At 36.1% G+C, this 23242-nt stretch overlaps 2 protein-coding genes across 2 annotated transcripts; both read right to left on the reverse strand.

Moving 5' to 3' along the window:
• Positions 1-9640: 9640 nt before the first annotated feature.
• LOC114381827 (fructokinase-1-like) lies at positions 9641-15002 on the reverse strand. The gene is made up of 5 exons (XM_028341051.1): positions 14519-15002; positions 13648-13904; positions 13252-13543; positions 11056-11208; positions 9641-10558 (listed from the first exon to the last, which is right to left on the reverse strand). Exons 1-5 carry the CDS (start codon positions 14849-14851, stop codon positions 10175-10177), a joined length of 1419 nt encoding a protein of 472 aa, XP_028196852.1. The 5' UTR covers positions 14852-15002; the 3' UTR covers positions 9641-10174.
• Positions 15003-16391: 1389 nt separating this feature from the next.
• On the reverse strand, positions 16392-21148 carry LOC114380732 (iron-sulfur protein NUBPL-like). Its single transcript, XM_028339759.1, has 9 exons — positions 20923-21148; positions 20284-20442; positions 20084-20192; positions 19877-19999; positions 19328-19425; positions 19008-19134; positions 18255-18340; positions 17536-17661; positions 16392-17205 (listed from the first exon to the last, which is right to left on the reverse strand). The coding sequence occupies exons 2-9, from the start codon at positions 20287-20289 to the stop codon at positions 17047-17049; spliced, it is 834 nt and encodes a 277-aa protein (XP_028195560.1). The 5' UTR covers positions 20290-20442; positions 20923-21148; the 3' UTR covers positions 16392-17046.
• Between the last annotated feature and the right edge of the window lie 2094 nt (positions 21149-23242).

The raw sequence follows: 23242 nt of genomic DNA on the forward strand, positions 1-23242 counted from the left end.
CAAAAAGATAGAGGAAGCAAAAGAACATCACCTAGATGAAGATGCTCTTGATACCACATGATGTAAGCTCCATTGGAGCTTGTAGGCCTAGGATCTTCTTCATCAATGAATTCCTTTGCTTCTTGGAAGATGAATGGCAGTGGAATGGAGAAGGAAGAGAGAGAGGAGACACCACTTCAAGGAGAAGATGAATCTAGAAGAAGCTCACCACCATAGGAGGCCATGGATAAGAGCTTAGAGGAAGAAGGAGATGAATGAAGGGAGAGGGAGGGAAGAACATGAAATTTTGTGCTCTAAAAGAGCTCTGAAATCTGAAGTTTAATATTCAAATGATCAAAGTTGAAAAAAATGCACACACATGACCTCTATTTATAGCCTAAGTGTCACACAAAATTGGAGGGAAATTTGAATTTCAATTCAAATTTGACTTGAATTTGAAATTGAATTTGTGGAGCCAAACTTTGGAGCCAAAATTTCACTAATTATGATTAGTGAATTTTAGTTATGGTTCAGTCCACTAATCCAAGATCAATTCCAAGATTCTCCACTAAGTGTGCTTAGGTGTCATGAGGCATGTAAAGCATGAAGGACATGCACAAAGTGTGACTATATGATGTGGCAATGGGGTGTAGTAAGCAAATGCTCACCTCCCCCTCTAAAATTTAATTGGATTGGGCTTCAACCAATTCAATTAAATTTATTTCCAACTACACACATCAAATATTTACTTAGTGCATTTGAAATTACAAAAGTACCCCTAATACAAAAACTAGTCTAGGTGCCCTAAAATACAAGGGCTGAAAAATGCTATATTTCTAGGGTCCGCGGAAAAGGTATGCGGAATGACCATAATTTGTCTCCGGATGTCATCGGGCCTGCCGCCTCTGGATGACAAAAGGACGCAGAAGACGACGTTAGTCTCTGCATGCCATCAGACACGACTGTGTCTGAATGGCGAAAAGGTGTGTGGAATGACCATAATTTGTCTCCGCAAGTCATTGGGCCCGCCGCCTCTGGATGACAAAAGGGTGTAGAAGATGATGTTAGTCTCTGCGTGCCATCAGACACGACTGTGTCTGAATGGCGAAAAGGTGTGCAGAATGACCATAATTTGTCTCCGCATGTCATCGGGCCCGCCACCTCTGGATGACAAAAGGGACAGAAGACGACGTTAGTCTCTGCGTGCCATCAGACACGACTGTGTCTGAATGGCGAAAAGGTGTGCGGAATGACCATAATTTGTCTCCGCATGTCATCGGGTCCGCTGCCTCTAGATGACAAAAGACACAGAAGACGACGTTAGTCTCTGCGTCCCATCAGACATGACTGTGTCTGAATGGCGAAAAGGTGTGCGAAATGACCATAATTTATCTCCGCATGTCATCGAGCCCACCGCCTTTGGATGACAAAAGGCGCAGAAGACGACGTTAGTCTCTGCGTGCCATCGAACACTACTGTGTCTGAATGGCGAAAAAGTGTGCGGAATGACCATAATTTGTCTCCGCACGTCACATGACTGCAGGGTCCGTATGATAGAGATTGTGGGGCGGCCGACAAAAGAGAGGCTCTTGCTCCTACGTATCCTCAATGAGGAATTCAGACCTACATAGTTCTAGATAACTTGTGAGACTAAAATAGTCTCAGTTTTTCTATACTAAAATGCGAACATGCTTTAGTAAAGAGACAAAACTTCCAACTTATCAGAGCAACATATGCTTTTTGGATGAAAAACAATGTGTCTACTGGGGAAGGAGAGTATGCTGATGAAATCTTCTCATAACCATAAATGAGATTTTGGATGTTAGCATTTCGTTTCTAAATGACCATTTAGAGGAAACACTGGGTTCAACAAAAATAGAAGAAAATCACTCAAAGTGTATCAATCTCACACAGGTAAGTGTTTCGTCTTAATTCCGAACCATAGATATGTCATGACTTGATTTTGCAAATTATTTCCTATCAAATCAAAGATTACATGCGTGATCATGGATCAATAGGACTTTTTCTTGGGAATGATTTGTTTTCTTGTGGGGAATGCGACTTTGAGTGTTCTTGCCTTTTCCTTTTCTGTTTTTGTTTAGTGCAGGGCGAGAAAGTCGCTAACGCACAGAATTTTGGTTGGCAATCAAAGGGAAAAGACCACTTTAGGTCGTGGTTTGCTTTTTTTTTTTCTTGTTTACTTGGTGACAATTCTGTATTGTTCAGATATTGTCTGGTCCAAAGACCTTTCTGTATATTTCTTCTGTTTTCTTCCGATGTTTGATTAGGAATTTTTTTTCCTTTCTTGCTTTCTCCCCCTCTTTTGATTGGGAATTTTCTTTCTTTGTTTTCTTCCGAGGGCAAGGATTGACATTCTCACCCTGGATTGAGGCTTATGGTAATTGGGATTTTGGGCTCAAGGCTTGTAGAACGGCTGGACATGATAAATATCAGGGTGTGGGTTTGGCTAGCGGTCCAGGGATAAAAGGGATGTCCCACATTATTTCCATGATACACATGCAACAATGATGATTAGGAAATTTTATGCAAAACTGGTCATGCATGCATCTACGTGGACACTCAAGCATCAAACTTTTATGGTCATGTGATATTAGGGCTCAGGATTCATTTTCTCTATTTTAGTCAACCCAGTGTTTCCAAAATATGTTCTTTTATCAATTTGTGTATTCATCCGAGTCTATTTTTGGGTATTCGGGAAAATTCTCACAACGTTCATTCTTCAAGTGTATACACATTTTTTTCCAAAAAATGGTTATGATAAGTGAATTTTTTTCAAACAAAATTTGGAAGTTATCTCTTTTCACAAGCATGTTGTTTTCTAGCTAGACAACTTTTTATTTTTATTTATTTTCTTTTTTTTTTCTTCCTTTTCTTGAGGTATTTTGCTACCTAAACATGTGTATATTTTTGTGAGGTATTTTGCTATATACATGCGTGTCCAAGGTATCTTGCTACCTAAACATACATATATAGGTTTTGTGAGATATTTTTGCTATATACATGCATATCCAAGGTATCTTGCTACCTAAACATACATATATATGTTTTGTGAGGTATGACTACCTTCCGAGCTTGTGCATGTTTTATTTAAATTCCAAGGATCATGAGCAACTAGGTGTGTCCTACTATGACTTGAGAAACAAAAGTGATCAAATAACAAGCAGAGATTTAAAAGGTACTAGGTTGCCTCCTAGTAACGCTTCTTTAACGTCTTGAGCTGGACGCGTGATGACTTGTCGGTCACGGACCTAGTACATTGCTTACCTTTGGCTTTGGACTTGGTCGCCTATTGGTCGGCCATGTGTCATAGGCAACGCTCTAACATTTTTGTGGATGAGCTGAGGTGAACTCTAGAGGTGGTGGCGGTGCGTCTGTTGCCCGCTGCTGGCCATCCCCAAACTGCTGTGGTGTTTCGCCATGCGCCTGCCTGAGGGCGCAACACTTCTTGATGAAAGCTCGATTAGTAGGGGGCCTGATAACCTTGCTTGGGGCGACAAGCACTCCGTAGAACTGACAGAGGCCCGTAATCAGAACTAGAAACCCCAAGACCCTGTTGGACTTCTCGGGGTCCACTGGGTGTCTTGCGAGCGCGATCCCTGCAAACAATAGATGACATCAGAAATTAGTTGAGAGAAATGCATACTTACCTATGTCACGATGGTATGACCTTGTTAGGGGGGACGGACACCTCGTAGGACTAACGGAGGCCCGTAACCCGAGCTGGAAACCCCAGGGCCCTGTTGGACTCCTCCGGGTCCACTGGGTGCCTTGTGGGCACGATCCCTGCAAATAGTGGATGACATCAAAAATCAGTTTAGCCACATGCATACTTACCTATGTCGAAATGGCACAGACCAACTGATACTTCCGCAGTGGGAGATCGGTATTGCGATCGCTGGACAGAATGTTGTTAAGTAGTAACGTCATCCACATCTGTGTAAGAGTGGTCATGTTGGTGCGCATGATCCGCACTCGTTTCTTTGTAGTGGCACGGGAGAAATGTTGCCCCGGTATGCACAGTAGCTACGCGATAGCCTCCTCCTTTGGTTGTACTTGCATAGTTAGCCCTCCTCCAATATCAGGGGGTGGCCCAGGAAAAAGAACTGATAAAGGGAAACTACTGGCCCCTTAATCGGGAGCGCAAGTCTCGATTAAGCATTAAGGGCAGAGGACCTTAAATTCTCTTAAGGTGCAGATGTGGAGTCCTATAAAGGCGAGGGCGTGTAGCCCTACGAAGTTGAGGGCGTGCAGCCCTCTGAATGTGAGGGCGTGTAGCCCTCTGAAGGTGAGGGCGTGCAGCCCTATGATGGCGAGGATGTGTAGTCCTCTGAAGGTGAGGACATGTAGTCCTCGGAAGGTGAGGGCATGTAGCCCTACGAAGGCGAGGGCGTGTAGCGCTCTAAAGGTGAGGACATGTAGTCCTCAGAAAGTGAGGGCGTGTAGCCCTACGAAGGCGAGGGCGTATAGCTCTCTGATGGCGATGACGTGTAGTCCTCTGAAGGTGAAGGCGTGAAGCCCTCTTAAGGTGATAGGTACTAGTACCCAAGGGTTCACCCTTATGAGAAAGCAAGAGATCGACTCATCGAGAGGGTCGGTCATCCCAAATCCACACGATTGGATATTAGATGTAGGAAATCTATGCAGTTAACATGATTTTTAGGGATGCAGATGCATGCAACCTTTGTCTTGAAATGCGGCAAAGCAGACTTCATATGAAACAATGCAATGTAATGGAAAGTTGTACAATGTTCATGACATTCTTTCCCTATTTTGTGATTTTGATTTTGATTTAATTTTCTTTGAAAAACACAAATTGACTGTCCTTTTGAAAGAGGTGATAATTCATGCAACCTCATCCTATCTTTTTGCAAATCTCTCCGGGAACTCCCTCAGAATGTATGTTCTGTTTGATTTAGTCACTTGACCATTTTGGTGTGACGACAATGGGGTCATTTGATGTTTAACCAATCCATTGAAATTCTCGAGTTTGTGCCCCCCCTTTTTGTTTAAAAACATCGACGGGTGAGAACTTTTGATCTGCCCCTAGGTTCGTTCAAGGCTCATGCACGGTGCCCCTCATTGCCCCAGTGTAAGGCTTTGAGGTATCAATTGTTATATTTCATCATGACCTTGTAGTTGGAAACCTATTGGGTGAGAACTTCTAATCTGTCCCTAGGTTCACTTGAGGCTCATGCACGATGCCTCTCACTGCCCCAGTATAAGTCTTTGAGGTACCAATCGTTGTCTTTCGTCATGACCTTGTAGCAGGGAACCTATTAGGTGAGGACTTCTAATCTACCCCTAGGTTCACTTAAGGTTTATGCATGGTGCCTTTCATTGCCCCAATGTAGGGCTTTGAGGTATCAATCGTTGTCTTGTTTTCACAACCTTGTAGCAAGGAAGAATGAAAGAAGCGATTGATTCTCAAAAAGGACTTTCAAGGACGAGAAATAGTTGAAGGATTTTTTCAGTTGATGGATTAAGTCAAATGACTCCTATTCTTGATAACTCACTTCTCTAGGAATGATAAAATGAGGTCACATGAATGTCTATATTTTTACTTGAAAACACAGTCAATCAAATGCTTTTTTTTTTAAACTTATTGTTTTGAACTTTACTCGTGGTTTTACGACACCCCCACCAACGTGCAAGACGAGTAATCTCTGATTGAACGGTCTTGGAAGTCAACACTCAGGAGCGCAAGTCGCTTGAGCAAACAGACCAATGGCTTCCACTCATATTCCGGTGGAAGTTTGAATAAGCAAAAGATGTGTTTGTGAGAGGATGAGGGACAAAGATGTCAAATTTATCCATTTTATTTAGCATTGTAACTGTGGTTTACAATAATGGCATAAACTTGAAGATCCTGATGAGTCATTAGAGACATCTAACAACAGCTTTCAAAATTGCCCCATGCGTGGTGTCGTTTGTCAATGTTAGGATTCACAAGTGATTCTCCTCAAATTTCAGCCAGCCCGCATCAATTAGACTTTGCACCTTACGCTTCAAGGCCCTACAATGCTCAATGGAATGCCCCAGGTCTCCTCCATGATAAGCACATGTTGTGTTCGAGTCGTATCCTTGGAAAAATGGAGGTTGATGAACCTTGGCTGGGGTTATGGCTACCATTGAATTATCAAGTAGATATGGGAGCAAGTAAGCATAGGACACCAGAATTGGGGTGAATTCTACAGGTTTTTTCGCTGCAAAATTCATTTCTGGTTGGTGTTTTGGTTTAGGCTAAAGGTGGTGTTCGTGTTGGTTGTGTGGTAGGTGGGTTTTGTGGTTGATTTAGGTATGACCTTTGTGGATAACTGGGTGGTAGGTAAGGAGAAGGGTTGTTATTGGCTAAGTAATGACATTGTTGGGTTGGTGGAAAACTTGGTCGTATAGGAATGGCAGTCACAGCATGGGTTTCTCCCTCATCCTCACCCTCTTCATTTGCCCCAGTTTTCTCATTCGTCCAAGCAGGATGATTAAATTTGCCTCTTTTAAGATCCGCTTCAACCCTTTCCCCAGCGAAGACCAAATCCGCAAAGCTTGAAGGTGTGTACCCCACCATTTTTCATAGTAAAACATTGGTAATGTGTCTACTATTATTGTGATCATTTCTTTCCCCGTCATTGGAGGTGCCACTTGATCTGTCAGGTCTCTTCATCTTTGGGCGTATTCTTTGAAAGATTCGTGTCACTTGAGCTGCCAGGTCTCTCCATCTTTGGGCGTATTCTTTGAAAGATTCGTGCCCCTTTTTGCACATGTTCTGTAGTTGCATCCTATCCGGAACCATATCAAAATTGTACTGATACTGCCTAACGAAGGCAACCATTAGGTCCTTCCAAGAATGGACTCGGGAAGGCTCCAAGTTAGTGTACCAAGTAGCAGCTACTCTAGTAAGACTTTCTTGGAAGAAATGTATCAACAATTCCTCATCTTTTGCGTATGCCCCCATATTTCGACAACACATCTTTAGATGGTTCTTATGGCAAGTAGTCCCCTTGTACTTGTCAAAGTCCGACACCTTGAACTTGGGAATGACCATGTTTGGGTACTAGGAACAACTCTTCTAGATTAGCAAAGGCATAATCTTTGCCTCCTTCAATGGCCTTGAGCCTTTCCTCTAGATGATCCAACTTTTCCCTTTCCTTCCATAATAGGAGGGATTTTACCTGTTGTGACATGCAAAGGTTGTGGTTGGTGGCGAAACTGAGGGCCCTCCAAAGTGTTTTGCAAGGGTATACCACCAAATGCTTGCCCTTCAGTGGCATATCTGAGGCAAGGCTCGAAGTCGGCTAGATTGTGGTGAGGAATTTCATGTGTCTCCCCCATGGTTTGAGAGACATGTACATGATGAGGTTGTCAGCTCTTAATGAGTATGGGAGCAGAGTTATTGACATCCTCATTGGGAGTGTATGCCACATTGGGTGGTGTATAGTTGGGAGGCAAGCCATATGGTGGGAAGGCATGCTTGTTTTGAATTTGCGCATAATGGGGGCCACCCGTACTTCCCAAATCTTTGCCTACCCTAGCTGAGGTTGGATGATTCATTTGGTTGAGGCCAGATGGGGGCATCAAGTTCACCTTAGCAACAGCGCTGGTAGCGGTAACTGCAACCGCATTGGCTTCCAATAAAGACAATTACTCCCTTTCGTGCACACATTTGTTATTCCTAATTTATCCTTTAACTACTTTCAAAAACCACCCTCAATCACAATTAGTTACTAGTACTATCTAATAGCTTTTCAACATGGCAGTTATTACAACTATATCTAATTCAAACAAAAAAAAGGCAGTTAAGGCACAAGGCTTTTGTGCCTGTTTTCCAACTAATTATTATGGTGGTGGTTGTTGTCATTGTTATTATTATGGTTGGTGCTATTCTGAATTGACCACTATGTATCTGATGCAGAATTTCATGGCTGAAGCTGCAAGTGCGGCACAGGATCATATGGGGGGATCAATTAACCAAGGTTACAATTCCTATCCTACTAATGCCCCTGTCTATGCATCTCCGCCCTCAAGTGCTGCTGGTCATGCAGGCCATGTACCTTCTGCAGATTATGGTCCCGTTTACGGCACCAATTATGGCTATTGAGAACATTACATTCAATTTTAAATGTGGATCCCAACGTTTTGTAAACATTGAGCGTTCAGTTTCAGTTCTGGTTCTCGTGGGTATTGTAACCGGGCCTGTGCGTGTCCTGTGTCTTATATCCCCTATATTTTTGCTGTATTACATTTGGTATAATAACTGAATAGGATTTAGAGCATATGATAATTTGATAGTTATTTTCATTGGCTCAACTAACTTTTTTATATGATTTTAATCTTAAAGATTTTCCTGTTTTGATCCTTATAAAAATGTTTTCATATAATTTAGGTTAAAAAATGCACATAATATTCAGTTTGATCCTTTATCTATTAAAAATATCAATTTAATTCTTTGTATTTAAAAGTGAGTCAAAATAGTTGAACTAAACACTGAAATTAAAAAAATTAATCATTTTTTTTGTTCATGAGATTTATTTCACGCAATTTTATTATGTTTACTGTCTTTTTTGTTTCGAATTAGTGTAGTTTCATAATTTTCATGTAAATTTAATGAAACAAGATTTATGTTTTGAATTTTTTGTAATAAAAAAACATGTGCACATGCTTTTTTCGAGTATTTAAATTGCAATAAAGAGCCTGTTATACTAGTAGATTATACAAATGGAAACCTAGCAGAGCTGGACTTTCTTAACACGCTTTGCCAAAATTTAATTTTTAGAATGTATTAAATACAAGCTAAAATCAGAAGCATCCACCAATTATGACAAAAAAAAACTGAAATTTAATTTTATGGAAATGAATGTTTTTAGGAAAATAAAAATAAATTCAAAAAGCGAAGAAGGTAAAGTAAAAAGGATGGATTGCTATTATTCCCAAGACGCTTGGTGGCCCAACAATAAGGAAAACAGAAATCCACACAAAAATTAAAACTATTTCGTTGAAAGGTGAAGGAAATAAAAAAAAATTAAGAACAAATATTAGTTGTTAGTTTTTGGTAACAAGAATATGAACTCACCATCTTTTCTTTTTCTCCTATTCTCCCTTCACGATTAGACCAACTTTATATTTCTATTAAACAAACAATTTTAATAGAGAAGAAAAAAGACATTATTTGGTTTACATTGAAATGAGAGGAAAAAACAAATTACTGTTATATTAAAAATAGATAAATAGAATCATCCAGTTGAAAATAGTTTATTTCAATTAGTATCAAATCCCATCCTCTAAATCTCCACACTGAAAGAAATTTGGATAAAAAAATATTTTAAGCTTTCATTTTTATTTTCTCACCAAAATTTTGAAACAAGAAAATTCATTAAATCCCTCCTCTCCCCTCCCTTTTGATCAAACAATATGAAGGAGACCCAGCAAAATCAAACACTATGCAAGAGACCCGACAAACCAAATGAATGCATCTATTACCATTTTGGTTAGCACATCTTGAACCATAGCCGTAGCAGATATCGTTTTCTTTATTGGGCTGAAGTTTGTGTACTACATAATCATTTTGTTTGTGGTAAAATAACTCCGCCTAACCCCAAAACAAAACAAACTGAAATAGCATTCGAAATACCATTGCTTTGGCTGGTCGTAAACATGGAACATTTGTAACATCATTGAATCTAAATTTGGGGGAAAAAACATTCTAGAAAAAGGGGAGAAACATAGACAAACTATTGTAGAGTAATCCCTAATCAAATATTTTAAGTCATACAAACAATCTTTCCCTGTCTGCGTCAACAATCAACTATGATAAGATGAAGACTATTACATACACTGTTTGAGAAGCACTCATGCAAAAAATGATGCAAAAACATTGGGATCTCAGAGGATAAGAGCTCTGCTCCACTGGTTCAGGGAGTAAAAATACCTTTGACATCAAAATCAAAGGAATCCTGTTGAGACTGAAATGCCAAAAATCAGTTAAAGTGCTTGATGAGAAGCTAGCTACCTTTCATGTACTTGCTCAAAGCAATTTAGCTACGGCAATTTATGTAACCCAAGAGAGATAAAACTCTGCAGTCTTAATGCTTAAATTTTTACTTTTACAGGATAAAGCCAAGAACCCAAGAATCAGAAGTGTTCTTTCGCATGAATGCACTTCAATCTATTTTTCCACAACCTATCAAGTTGGCGCATTCCCCACTGTTTGTGGAAGTTCAAGCTTAGGCAAGAGCTCAGAGGCAACCTTGTCAAATGAGACAAGGTTGAGACGGTTTTTGTTTCCGTTCATAACATTTGACAGGTATGTTATTTCCTGAGCAACCACATTCTTTTCAAGTATTTCAATCCAAAATTCATCATCTTCGCTGAGGTTTGATGATCTTAATATATGTACTACATTCTCCAGTGTTGCTACATTCCTACCAGCACCACAGCCCATGGCTGTTGCAGCACCCACTGCATTTGCAATTGCCAATGTATTAACCAGTGGCATATTATGTATAAAACCATAGACAATAGCAGCAACAAAACTGTCTCCACATCCAACAGTGTCAATAACATTCACCTGATAACATTTTAGAAATTGAATTAGTTTATCACAAAAAGATTAATGTTGTCAAAGGACACAGTTGTCAGACATAAGTTCAATAAATATTATTGCGAGAGACGTCATATTTGAACAATCAATGAAGAAATAACAGCATATATTTAGAGTAAACCAAACACTTGAGCTTGGTTATTCCTTTGAAATTCATATTTGAATCATTAAGGGGGGAAAATCTTCCAGTTGAAGAAACCACAAGCAACGTTCAGGACATTTTGTTTTGATATATGATCTTTCATAAAAAGTGGTTATAGCCTTAATTTTCAATCTTTTCATTAATTTGTCTTCAACTGAAATTTTCACCACTAAGCCAATAATACCCATGAAACTCTAAATAACAAAGTGGGTCATAGCACTGTTAAGCAGAATAGCAGTATATAAAGTGAAAAAAATTATTGTTTCAAAATTGCTAGAATGTAACGAAAGCAATGAAGAAAATTAGAATGAGAAGATAATGCCTTGAATGCAGGTGCACAAGCTACACTCGATGCTGTTATAAGAATTGAACCCTTAGAACCCATTTTTACAATCACCCATTTTGTGCGAATCCCTCTTTTGAGAAACTCCTGCCCTGCTAATATTGGATCGTTTATGCCGGTTAATTCCTCAGCCTGTCATGCAAAACAATAAAATCAAAGATGTCATTAAATTAGAAAGTAGTTGCCTTGCAAAAAAATATAAATAAAATAGAAAGTAGTTTGTAAAACAACCTACAAATAGCAGAAACAAAAACATCATTATTTTGCATTACATTATTGTTTTTTGGGAATAAGAGAAAACCAATATCTTCTATACATATTGCCAGGACAAATCTCACCAAAAAATGAAAACTCCAATAGTCTTTTGCTTAGGCAGGAATTTGACAACAAATGGACTTGTAACAAAAATAAAAATTGCTGCAGGATTTATATAATCTGATCAACTGAAGCCTATGAATTTCATAATATTTGGAATGTCTCATTAAACAAAGATAGAAGCAAGTCTTTCTGGAGTCAGGACCAGGCCACCACAAGTTCAAAGTTTACTGAAATATGAGACTTTGAAATGGCAAACCTGAGGCAATTTGGAAACATAAATGGATTGTGAATGATCCGTAGAGCGGCCATCCATGCTTAAAAAATAAAACTTAGTCACGCCAAAGGAAAAGTCTAGTTATTTTCCATTTGCCTTGCAATTCTATGGTAGAGGAAGATTCTGGAGGCAGAGGAGATATAAGAAAACAGAAGTGACAGATGAGAACTCAGTTTGGAAGTAAGGTTTAAAGTCAGCCTTTTATATATAAATAAATTTGGAAAAAAAATAATTCCACCAAGGTTGTGGAGAACAAGGCACCCATGTGACTGAGGAGGACATTGATGGCGAGAGTTGCAACAGGGATGTAACTAGATAAAGGATAGTTATGGCTGCATTTTTTACTTTTCTCAACCTGAACCAATACACAGGCTTGTATCTCTACCAACCAAGATCATTTCATTTGTTGAATGGGCCATCCTTTGAAGTCTGTGGTTGTCAACTAGATTGGCCCAAAAGCTGCTGGTGTCTTTAGTCTTGACTCATCCATCAAAGAATGTAGAATAAATTAGGTGTAGTGATAGGAGAAGTTAGCATGTAAATAGTTGGCGAATCACTGAATCACAAACAAAGGAAAATATAGTATGAACTTGTACATCAGGGCTAACTTTTGAAATGTACCGAATTTCAAATATGTAATTCAAGTGAAGCAAAGCTATTAAATAATAGGAAATAAAAAAGGCCATTAAATAATAATGTGATGGGCACCCTACCAAAACCAAGATGTACACTAGGGGAAAAGGGAGTAGCAACAGAGGATGGATGGTGGGAGTCTGGTGGGCAAGCAGGAAAGGTTAGTGATCATTGATCAGTATGCATGGGTTTGGACTGTAAAAACCTGCAAATGCTTATGAATTAGGCTTAATTTTATCCTGCATGCAGACGTCCTGCCATATTTTTAATAAAAACTGAGAAAGACAGATGATAAACATGATCCATAGACTCTGAACTATTTATTGACTGACACGAGCAAATGAATTTTCAGGATAACTTTCAATTAAAGATTATCCTTTTCTTCATACTTCCAAATGTTTCATGTGACTTTTGCTATCTATGTTGAAAGAACAAGTGAAGCAAACTGAAATTTGCAAAACTACACAACACTTTTAAAGGTTCTAGATTGATTCAGTTTCTTGGACAAAGTACTCTTTTGCAAGGCGAAAGAATCCATAAATATGCAAGTAGAAATATATACAGCATACATAAAAAGTTGGACAAACAAACAAAATATGCCCAATTGTCCATACTGAGGAATGGTGGAAACACTGCATAAGGTTACAAAGGTGCTCAAAAACACAAAATATGATTATGAATTCCTAAATTACAAAACAAGAAACTGAGAGATGGAAACAGATAAACATGGATTACTTGCCATGCATCTAAATGCAAAGTGCAAACAGCATAAATATATAGCTCAAATGAGAGACAGAAGGAAATTTTTTATACTTTATAAGGCAAAGAAAAAGAGTAATTGTACGACACAATATCAGTAATAGTACAGCTAAAGCTTAAAGCAGACAACCATAGGCAATCATAATAATCATCAAGGATAAATGCAATATGAGGAGAGATTTAAAAGAAACCTCCTCAGAAGTTAGAAGAAGAACATCACTCATTCTCAGTAACTGGTTAAGAGCTCTTTGTTCATCTGGGGTCCCAGTGGAGAGACTCTTTCCACGTGGTCCAGGATCAAAGAAGATTGATGTGCCAACTTCAACAGCATATTCCATTGCTGAGAGTAGTGCACCAGGAGAGAGCTCATCAAATCCATATCCATTACAGAACAAGACCTTTGAATTTTTAATAGCCATTTTAACTTCACTGGACAATTTACTCATCCAATGCAATATAGGCTCCTCGCAAAAATCAGCCCGACTAATTGAGAAAACATAGTTAGGGCCTTGTAAACAAAAAATATGAGAACAAATAATTGCCACCATGATAGCAACAATTCAAATTAGAAGACAAATGATTTTTACCTGCAAAAACCATGTCTTTGTAAAGGATCAACAAGAACCCAACATAAAAGAGTTTCACAAGAGGCACTACCACTAGAGCTGTTGACGATATCGTCATTAGTAATCATCCCAACCAAACCAATGCCCTCATCACGAAGCACATCTGACAGAAACTTCCCATAGATTTCATTACCCACATGACCAATTGATATGCAGTTGAGTCCTAACCTTGCAGCTGCTATAGCCATATTGCAGTTCCCACCAGCTTCCCAATATTTCTACACCAAAAACCATAGGATCAACTAAGGAAATACAATCATTTGCAGCAAATAAATAAGAAGTGAACAGTACAGAAAATGGGGGAATTTGCAAGAAAGAGAACTTAAATTTCCATTATTAAGAGTCTATTTGGGTAAACAACTTAATTAAGTGTTTATTGAATATGTACTTATCATGCAAGTACTTACAAATGGGATAAATTGTTTTCATATAAGCAATCCTGAAGAACTTACTCAAACAAGATAACAAGAAGAAGAAACAGTAATAGCATAAAGGAGGAGCCATCTAATGTAATGAATGACTAATGACAAGTTAACTTGTACAGTCCCATAGAAGTGAAATTTGTTGTTGGAGGATATAATATTCTGGACCCCACTCCACAGTGCAGTGTCCCCCAAGATTTGGTCTACATATATAACCAACCACACCATGAGAAAGCGACCCAACTTTGGTGAGGGCTTCTGCTAACTCAACCTACAAACCCGGCTTACGAGGCGAGAGTTTAAATACTTTAATTTGGCCATATAACTAGTCGATGTGGGATCTCCAAGAAACAAACCCTTAATTAACAACAAAAAGAGGCGAAAGAGAGAGAGAGAGAGAGAGAGAGAACCTTGTCAGGGGGAGATTGGGCCAAGCGGTCCATGAAAGCCTTGCGTTGAAGAGGGGAGGGAGGGGGCAACTGCGGGACATTGAGGACGATGTCGACGCAGAGGTTGCTCAGAGTGGCAACGTCCACGTGTTTCCAACTATTCGGTCCAACGTTGGAAGGGAGCGAGGAGGAGGGGCTAGGGACGGCGATTTCGAGGCTTCTGCACCCGAATGCGCGATTCAGAGGCAAAAGGGTTGGCCAAATGGGTTTTTGTTTTGGTTTGGAAATGGAAGGGAAAAAGGAGGGTCCATGGAGATGGTGGATTCTCGCTCTGGCTGGGACTGAGAGAGGCATTCAGCCACGTTTCAGTGCAGATTGGAGAACAACAACAAAGAAACTAAAGATATTAGATATGGCCAGAAACCAAAACTGCCTTTTCTAGTACACCCAGAAAAACCCACACTTACATTTTATCTTAGAAGAAACAATACCTTCTACACTCATAATACCACATTATCATCGAATATCTTTTTTTTCCTTAGGTCAGATATTGGGGTATCTTTTAACTAACTCTCACTAAAAAACATTATTGTATTAAAAAAACAAATAACATATATGTTAGCTTTTTTTTTTAAGAAAGTCTGTTTAGTTTTTATAATAATTATCTTAAATTTTATATTAACAATTATTTTTAATCGTTTAACAATGTAAAAATACTTAACCATTAAATTTTTATTAAAAACATTACTGAAATGAAGCCACAAATAAAAATTGTTTATATCGTAATAGCTTATTTATGATACTTGTTTGAGCAATTTTGTCATTTTCATGGAATTTATATTATTATCCATTAGATTATTTTATATTTTATCTTGTTGATGACCTTTCTTACTCTTATCCTTTTATCTTATTCATCCTTCTTCTGTCTTAACCACTAAATTAAAAACAAGGGTAGGGTTGGAAGCTTAGATTTATAGGACAAGTATTCAAATACTAAAAGAGCGAATCAGTTAAAAATAACTTTTACATTATAAATTAGAATATATTATTTGGAGAGTGAGACTTATTCTCTTTAATACACATTTAACATCATCTTTCTTTTACCATTTGACGATGTATTTTACACATTATTTTTGTAATTTGTCAAAACAATTTTCTTTCAATTTTTAACTACATACCCCTTCAATTTACTCTTTTTTATCTGTATCTCTAAATTAAATTTCATTAGTTTTTTTAAAATCTTAATAGAAAAAATTGATTTATGTATTATAAATTTAAAATATAATTTATATATATCTAAAGATATTTATTTATTATAAATTTTAATTATATAAGAGTAAACATTTATTTCATGCAATTTATTGACTGCAATACTAGTTAAGATAAGGTTATAGCTTCGGCCTTGTCAATGCACTTTTGGCAGCTTAAACTTAAAATTTGTTTGGTTACTATTGTCCTTAAAAATATTGAACTAATTGAAGGATCTTAGCTGGCCTGATAATAACCTCCGTATTGATTATTAGTCATTATCCCACATTATAAACTTACGAAGAAAGGTTATGTAGCATGAAAGTCTACTTGCTTTGAGAAAATTGTTTAATCAAGTACTCTATCAAATAAATGAGTTTATCTCATAAATTTAATTATGAAATTTATTGATGTAAATTAAAATAAACTATAAAAATTATTAAATCACTTTCATAAGACTAAGTGATAATACTATCCAAGGATTCATACAAGTTATGATTCAATTGTGTTTGAAATAAATAAAAAAACTAAAATAAGCTATGATTTTATGATGAACTAATATACACACTACTATCGATCAAGTACCCGTCAACGTAATAAAATAATAAAATATTAAAAACAAAATACATTGGACCATAAAAAAATGTAAATATTAACAAAGGCGTTAAAGTAGAGATGAGTACAATGTCCCTTTTATCTTTTCTTTTTGAAGTAAGAAAAAAATATGCTTTACACGTTTGTAAAATGTGTACGTAGTAATCGCTAATACATATTCCAATCTCCCCAAAAAGTTGAGGCTAGATATTCAGTTTGCTTTCAATTGGTTGGTTGACCAATCTTGTGACGAATGTTCAACCTAGGCAGCCACTGCGAAAGGTCGTTAAGAAAGATGCATGTCGAATTCACCTCAAGTTTGGACCTCAAAAAATCAACTCAATTTTCTTTTCAACATTTAAGAACATATTCCCCATAGCAACACACCCAATCAGATGCTCGGAAGCATCTAGCACACCTTGCGTAAAAACTACCACATCTACTTGGTCAAGAATCATAGATTTCTCAGTGCATTCTCTTTCACAAGATGTTGCTTTAGCTATGCTATAACTCTTCAATCCAAAAGTTCTATATCTACTAATCTTGTGCCGGGCCTATATCTTATACCACAATTTAGACAATTTAAAAGAAGCCAGATCCCGTATACAGAGTATCAGGGCAATTAGCTAGGTCTTCTTTTATTAAATAAAAGGATGCATAATGTACTGGTAACTTGGTCGCGGAGTAACATGTTTAAAAGCAGCACTTCATAGTATTATCTCCGGTTGGAACTGCTGTTCCTTGAGTTTCTGAGCAAGCTTTTCAGCTACCTCGCCGTATGCTCTGGAAACTACTGAATCAGGTGCAGCCAACACTATGGGGTGCCCCTGATCACAAGCTTCTCTGATCTCCACTTCCAGTGGTATCTGGAATAAATTGTTGAATTCAAAACATGTCAGAAATACCCAATAAATAAATTCAATTTGGTTGATCGGAAACCGTAAGTTTGAGGATTTACTTTACACATTAGATTAGTTAAACACTCATTCCTCATATGCTCAAAGAGAAATTTTATGGCAACATCAAAGCAAAGTAAAAAGTGATTAGTTGTCGCATATAAATTATAAAAAGATTTAAAGATCTATCACTGAGTAAGATTAAGTTTGACCAATTATTTCATTCAATTAAGTCCCCATTAAATATCAATAAAATTATAACTTAAAAAGTACAAGCCACACACAGATAATCAAACATACCTTGCCTAAAAGTTCTAATCCCATTTCGGAGGCTGTCCCTTGAGTCCCTCCTTTACCAAATATGTATGAAGGTTCACCACAATGCGGACACTTAAAGCAGCTCATGTTCTCAACAATTCCCAAAATCTGTAAGAACAGTTCAAATTCCCGTATGAATGGATTATGCAAATCAAAGGTAGGATCCACTCACAGCTTTTAGATGATACGTGAACACCATATCATAAGAAGGAATGGTTGATATATCAATGGTAGGTATCATGTATTTCATTCTCAGCATCCTAATTGGCACACATAGGTCCGGAGAAATAAAATAAAAAACTGAAAACAGACCACAATAAGCACTATGCTTCCACCAAATGTTTGATACAATATATACTTCTCGTCTATATTCAGACTAATTTTAGCATCATGAATAATTTACGGAAATAAGCTATTAGAATTTCTGCACAACACTCACTCTGACTCCTAAACACTGATTCCAATCAAATGCAATCTACTGATTCACCAAAATTGGGATTTCAGACAACCTAATAAGAATCCAGTGCTTGTGTGTCACTAGCTCAAAAACCATGCAAATGATGGCACAATACTATCTGACTATATGCACACTGCAAATGTTTAAGTGTTGAACATCAATAGAAAAGCATACACATGTATATTCTGATTCAAAATCTCTCGTAAACAAGTAAGAAAGCAAGTACACCAAGTGATTATCATACCGGAACATCAACTTTATTGAACATTTTTACTCCCCTCCTGGCATCCATTAATGCAACATCTTGAGGAGTTGAAACAATCAGTGCACCTACCATACAAGCAGCCATGACCATGAATAACCAAAGAATATGAAAACTAAAAAATGTCAATATGAAGAAATATTAGCAATACTGTTATAATATGAAATATCACAATAGCATGATACTTTGTTCAATTTTGTCTTTGATTTATTTAAACTTAAAAAATATAATTCTTATAATTCAATTGATATTTGATTGAAAACGTTTCGATTATGAATTAACAGTGCATGGTAAACATGAGGTCTTGCCACAATCTTCATGTAAAGTTCGTTGCATATATCAGGCAGATGAGAACAAAAAAGACTAAATGCATAAAGCCGGACAAAGTGAAGGTTCAAGATGATTGTCAAAGTTGCTGCTAAACTTCTCACACAGGTTATCCCCCTCAGAGTCTCTGACTAGAACTATCTTCTTGACTAACAATACTGAATCATTAATATATTTTTTGGGGGTCGAACGCAAGGTATCCCAATCAAGGGTTAGAAACTAATCTCTCGAGATACCAAGGTTCATTTAAGAGATTGATCTCTCCCAATAGATATTCAGTCATGGAAAAATATCTTTGTTTTTATTGTTATAGCAAAGTATTATAATCACATAATAGACTAGTATATGCCCAAATACATAAAAATATATAAACAATCTCCACAGAAGGAACTGTGCAGAATTAACTACCTGATAATTGAAGATTTTGAGACATAGCTATCTGGACGTCACCAGTGCCAGGAGGCATATCCATCACTAGAATGTCAAGGTTACCCCAGTCAACTCCCCTTGTCATTTTTTCAAGAGCATTTGATACCTACAATAATCCAGCAATAAAAATTCAGATAGAAAACAGCAGAAGTGGCTTTTTGCAAGAACATGCATTCAATAAGAAATCCTTCATAGTATATCCCAACAAACAACTAAAGTTGCAGAAAACAGTTACAGCAAGAAATAGTAAATGAAAGGGAAAAGAAGAAAACTAAGAAGAAAGGCAGTCATAGGCATACCATGGGACCTCTCCAAACAATTGGGGTATCCTTCTCCACAAGTAACCCTATTGACATACATTTGATTCCATAATTTTCAATAGGAATCATTTTCTTATCTGAAAGCAAATCAACAGCAAGATATTAGCATTAACTGTAATGGAAGCTGGAAGCATTAGCCGCAAAACTAAGCTTAATATATAAGTCATATTGCTTTGACATTATGACCACCATTGGTGGAATGCAGAAAGTAGGGTTTCTGTTTGGATAAATTTCTCCATAAGCACTTATGAGATGAGAAAATAAGAAGGAAAAAATGAAATAAACTTCTTTGATAAGTTAAAATCAGCTTTTAGACAAGCAAATACGAAAGAGCCCCTACAGATTAACATAGCATAATTTCATTTAATTTTTCCTTCTTACTTTCTTCTCTCACAAATACTTGTGGAGAAATTTATTCAAACAGGGGCCTAGAAAGCAAACTTTGATTGATATTAATAGCTACATACATGAAGTTATCCGATGGCACTTAAGATGAATGTTTCCATCAAAAGAAAGAAAAGGATATACCATGAGTGACTTCAGGCTTTGTATTGATGTTCATCATGGTGGGAATGCTGGGTCCATACACATCAGCATCAAGCAAACCAACCTTAAGCTGACACTTTCTTGCAAGTGCAACAGCCAAATTAACTGCCAATTCAATTCAAAGTTCAAACAACACTTCACTCATTCAAATCGACACAATTAAAGGGTACGGCATCAAAGGGTTTTTACCAGCAGTGGTTGACTTGCCAACACCACCTTTGCCAGAGGCAACAGCTATAGTATCCTTCACACCATCTATACGAAGATGCTTTGCATAGCTCCGAATGCTTCCTAGCCTCTGAGCACAACAACACATACAAAAATTCAATGACCCAAAACATTGAGATGCATAAACAAATAGCCAATTCAACAGTGTTGAGATCCCTTACCCTCATCAATTGGTGCCACCTGCGAACACAATGCACGCTGCTTCAGTGAAGTAACACCGTGCTATAAACCCTAACAAACAAAGTCATTTGGTTCTTCCATAAGGCACTTGTCATCACTTGCTTTCAGTTTTTTTTCGTCCACGGATCTTCTCTGTCACTCTGTGTATGTAATGTGAAAACTAATTTGAAAGTTGAAACAGAAATAATAATAATTATTTAGGTTTAAGTGTTTGACCCGTAGGAGGCGTTTGGTTGGAGAGAAGTTTTTAGTTTCCCAAGAATTTGGGTTGAGAATTTTTAGGTGACACATTTTTTATTTTCATTTTTTTAAAATAATTTTCATTTTTAAATTTGTTTTGATTTGTTATCTTCTATTTTCAAAATATGAAAATATTAACAAATAGATTGAGACATTACACCAAACATCTTATCAACAACTACTAGACAAACCAAATCTAATCAAAATCAAAACACAATATCAACATAGATTCAGTGTGTCAAACTTGAATAAACAATAATCATTACTGAGCAGGCACTTCAAGTATCAAAATTTTGCAAATTAACAAACTTAAATAAAAAAAAATTAATGAAAAAGAAGAAATGTAAACAACGGAGGGGGTGGAAGAAGGAGATTTTTACTCAGCATGATCCAAAACGAGGAGGTTGGTGGCGTTGAAGATGGTGGAGCAGATGGTCTAAGAGAGGTTGTTGTGGGTGTGCGAACGGGACTGGTAACAAGTCTTTACCGTGACAGTGGTTTTGGGAGACTAAGGTTGAAGGAGAAGGTGCTGAAAACGAAAACATCCAAACCAACCACCACCTCTTTCCCATATACAATTTTTCTCAAAGAAAACTTTCCCACTGGATATGTGAGAAATTATGGGAGCTTAATTTATTTTTTACTATCATAAAAATATTATATATCATTACTAATATAATAAATAATTAAAACAATTGATAAAATATTATATAATTCTTTAATTTTTTAAAAATTTATCTAAATGTTTTTAATCAAACAAATAGATTTTACTCTTTCTAAAAAAACATATTTTCATTATTTATGATTCCCATGAAAAATTTCTTTCTTATTAAACTTCGTCCTAATATATTTTTTAGGTTCAGTATTGTATTTTTAACTTTTTATTTTGTCTTACATTTATCCCTTTTGATGGCACTGTTAGTGTTATCAAATTTAGCAAATAACAGCTACTCACATGTTACAAATGGCTTTAATAATTTTTTTTTCTTTTCTAATTTTGCTCCTTTATGTTATTAATAATTCTTGTTTTATTCTTTTATCTTTTGTTTTAGCCTTTTAAGTTTGCAAGGTTATACAAAGGGACGGTTTTTAATTATCATTATCTTAATATTTTTTAAATAAAGATATTTATGTCATTTTATTCAAAATAAGAGAATAAAAAAGAACATAATTCGTTTGTCTCTAAATAAAACTCACAAGTTTGAAAGAAAAAAAAAAAAAGAATAACTTTACACTTAGATAATAAAACACGAAAATCAGAATATCCAGCAGAGTTTTTCATTTTTTCGTTCATCACAGTTTTGAGATCTAACTCAAAAATTATATTCTGTGCTCCAAGTCAAATTGCTTGAAAAAGACCTCATGCCTCTGCACCTTTGGCTTCTGGGATTTCTGGAATCAATTTCAAACCTTCCAACAAGCATATCAGAGACTCAGAGTAAAGAGGGGAGTTTCAACCAACCTTCACAGTTCTCAAACCCCAAAATCAATTATTTCATTCAGTTGTTCATTCACAATTACACTCAAACTCCAAAAAAATAATTTTAACTAAACTATACAAAATTGTATTTTACTCATGCTGTTACTTTTTTATATAATTATAAAAAATTATATAAGCTTTATAAAATAGTCAAATATTTTGCTTTGAAAAATATTTAAATAATAATTATTTAATTTTTAATATATAATTTAATTTAAATTTATGTGTCAAAAATTATTATATATATATACAAAAGATAATATGCTAATTAAAAAATATAATATATATTATATAAATTAATATATTAGTGCATAATATATATATATATATATATATATATATATATATATATTGCATAAATTTATTTATTATCATACATATAGAGAAAAAGAGAGACTTTTATCCTATTAACTCAGCTTCCGGTGAAATAATAGGATAAAAATAGACAGGAGAACACTATATATATTTTATTGATACAACAAACAACTAATTATAATAGGATATCATAATTATTCTACCTTATCCTTTCTTAATCTGGCCACCAGTCAAACTCTAATAGTATTATAATACACTTTGGATCTTTTATTTTATTTTTGGTTTTAATTTTGTCTCCTAAGTTTTTTTAAAAAATTGATCCCTTCAAATGTTTATTAAATCAAATTAATGGTTCTTTCAATTTATCATATAATGTTATATTCCTATATTAATATATACACAACAGTTTACCAAAAGATATAACTCAATTTTTAGTATTTGTTTTCAATTTTTACAAATAAAAAATATACACACTCTTTTTTAGATAAATATATAGACAAATTAAAAACATAAATAAAAGACGCGTGCGACGGGTATCAAACTAGTTTGATGATCAAAGTCTATACCAAGAGAATAATCAACACTAAATTCGATCAAGCAATGAACACCAGTCCCTTCATGCATGCAATTAATTACTTTCCAAGCATTCAACTTATTCTCTTTCACAGTATTTGTTTGCTTGGAAAGAAATAAAGAAGAATATATAGGAAAAGATACGATACATTGTTTCAACATATTAAAATACATAGAAACTCATTGATGGAATATTTTTTTAGAAAATGATTGACAGCACCACATTTCATCCATTGTTGCAGCTGTGCAATAGCAACGTGTTGAGCAGTCGACAAAACTTATATACACTTTTTATACTTATAATCGTTATTATGTATTAATTATTTAAATTT

Source organism: Glycine soja, chromosome 13 (assembly GCF_004193775.1).
Source record: "Glycine soja cultivar W05 chromosome 13, ASM419377v2, whole genome shotgun sequence".
Taxonomy (NCBI): Eukaryota; Viridiplantae; Streptophyta; class Magnoliopsida; order Fabales; family Fabaceae; genus Glycine; species Glycine soja.

Excerpts from the sequence above, each read along its gene's own strand:
- LOC114380732 (XM_028339759.1), bottom strand. Across the intron at positions 20,000-20,083 it reads TGGCAAGTCAACCACTGCTG|TTAATTTGGCTGTTGCACTT; the intron begins GTAAAAACCCTT and ends TTGAATTGGCAG. Across the intron at positions 17,206-17,535 it reads GATTAGAACTTTTAGGCAAG|ATACCACTGGAAGTGGAGAT; the intron begins GTATGTTTGATT and ends AATTTATTCCAG.
- LOC114381827 (XM_028341051.1), bottom strand. The coding sequence starts at position 14,851 with ATGCCTCTCTCAGTCCCAGCCAGAGCGAGAATCCACCATCTCCATGGA. Across the intron at positions 11,209-13,251 it reads TTCTTCTAACTTCTGAGGAG|GCTGAGGAATTAACCGGCAT; the intron begins GTTTCTTTTAAA and ends TTTGCATGACAG. Across the intron at positions 10,559-11,055 it reads CTTGTGCACCTGCATTCAAG|GTGAATGTTATTGACACTGT; the intron begins GCATTATCTTCT and ends AAATGTTATCAG.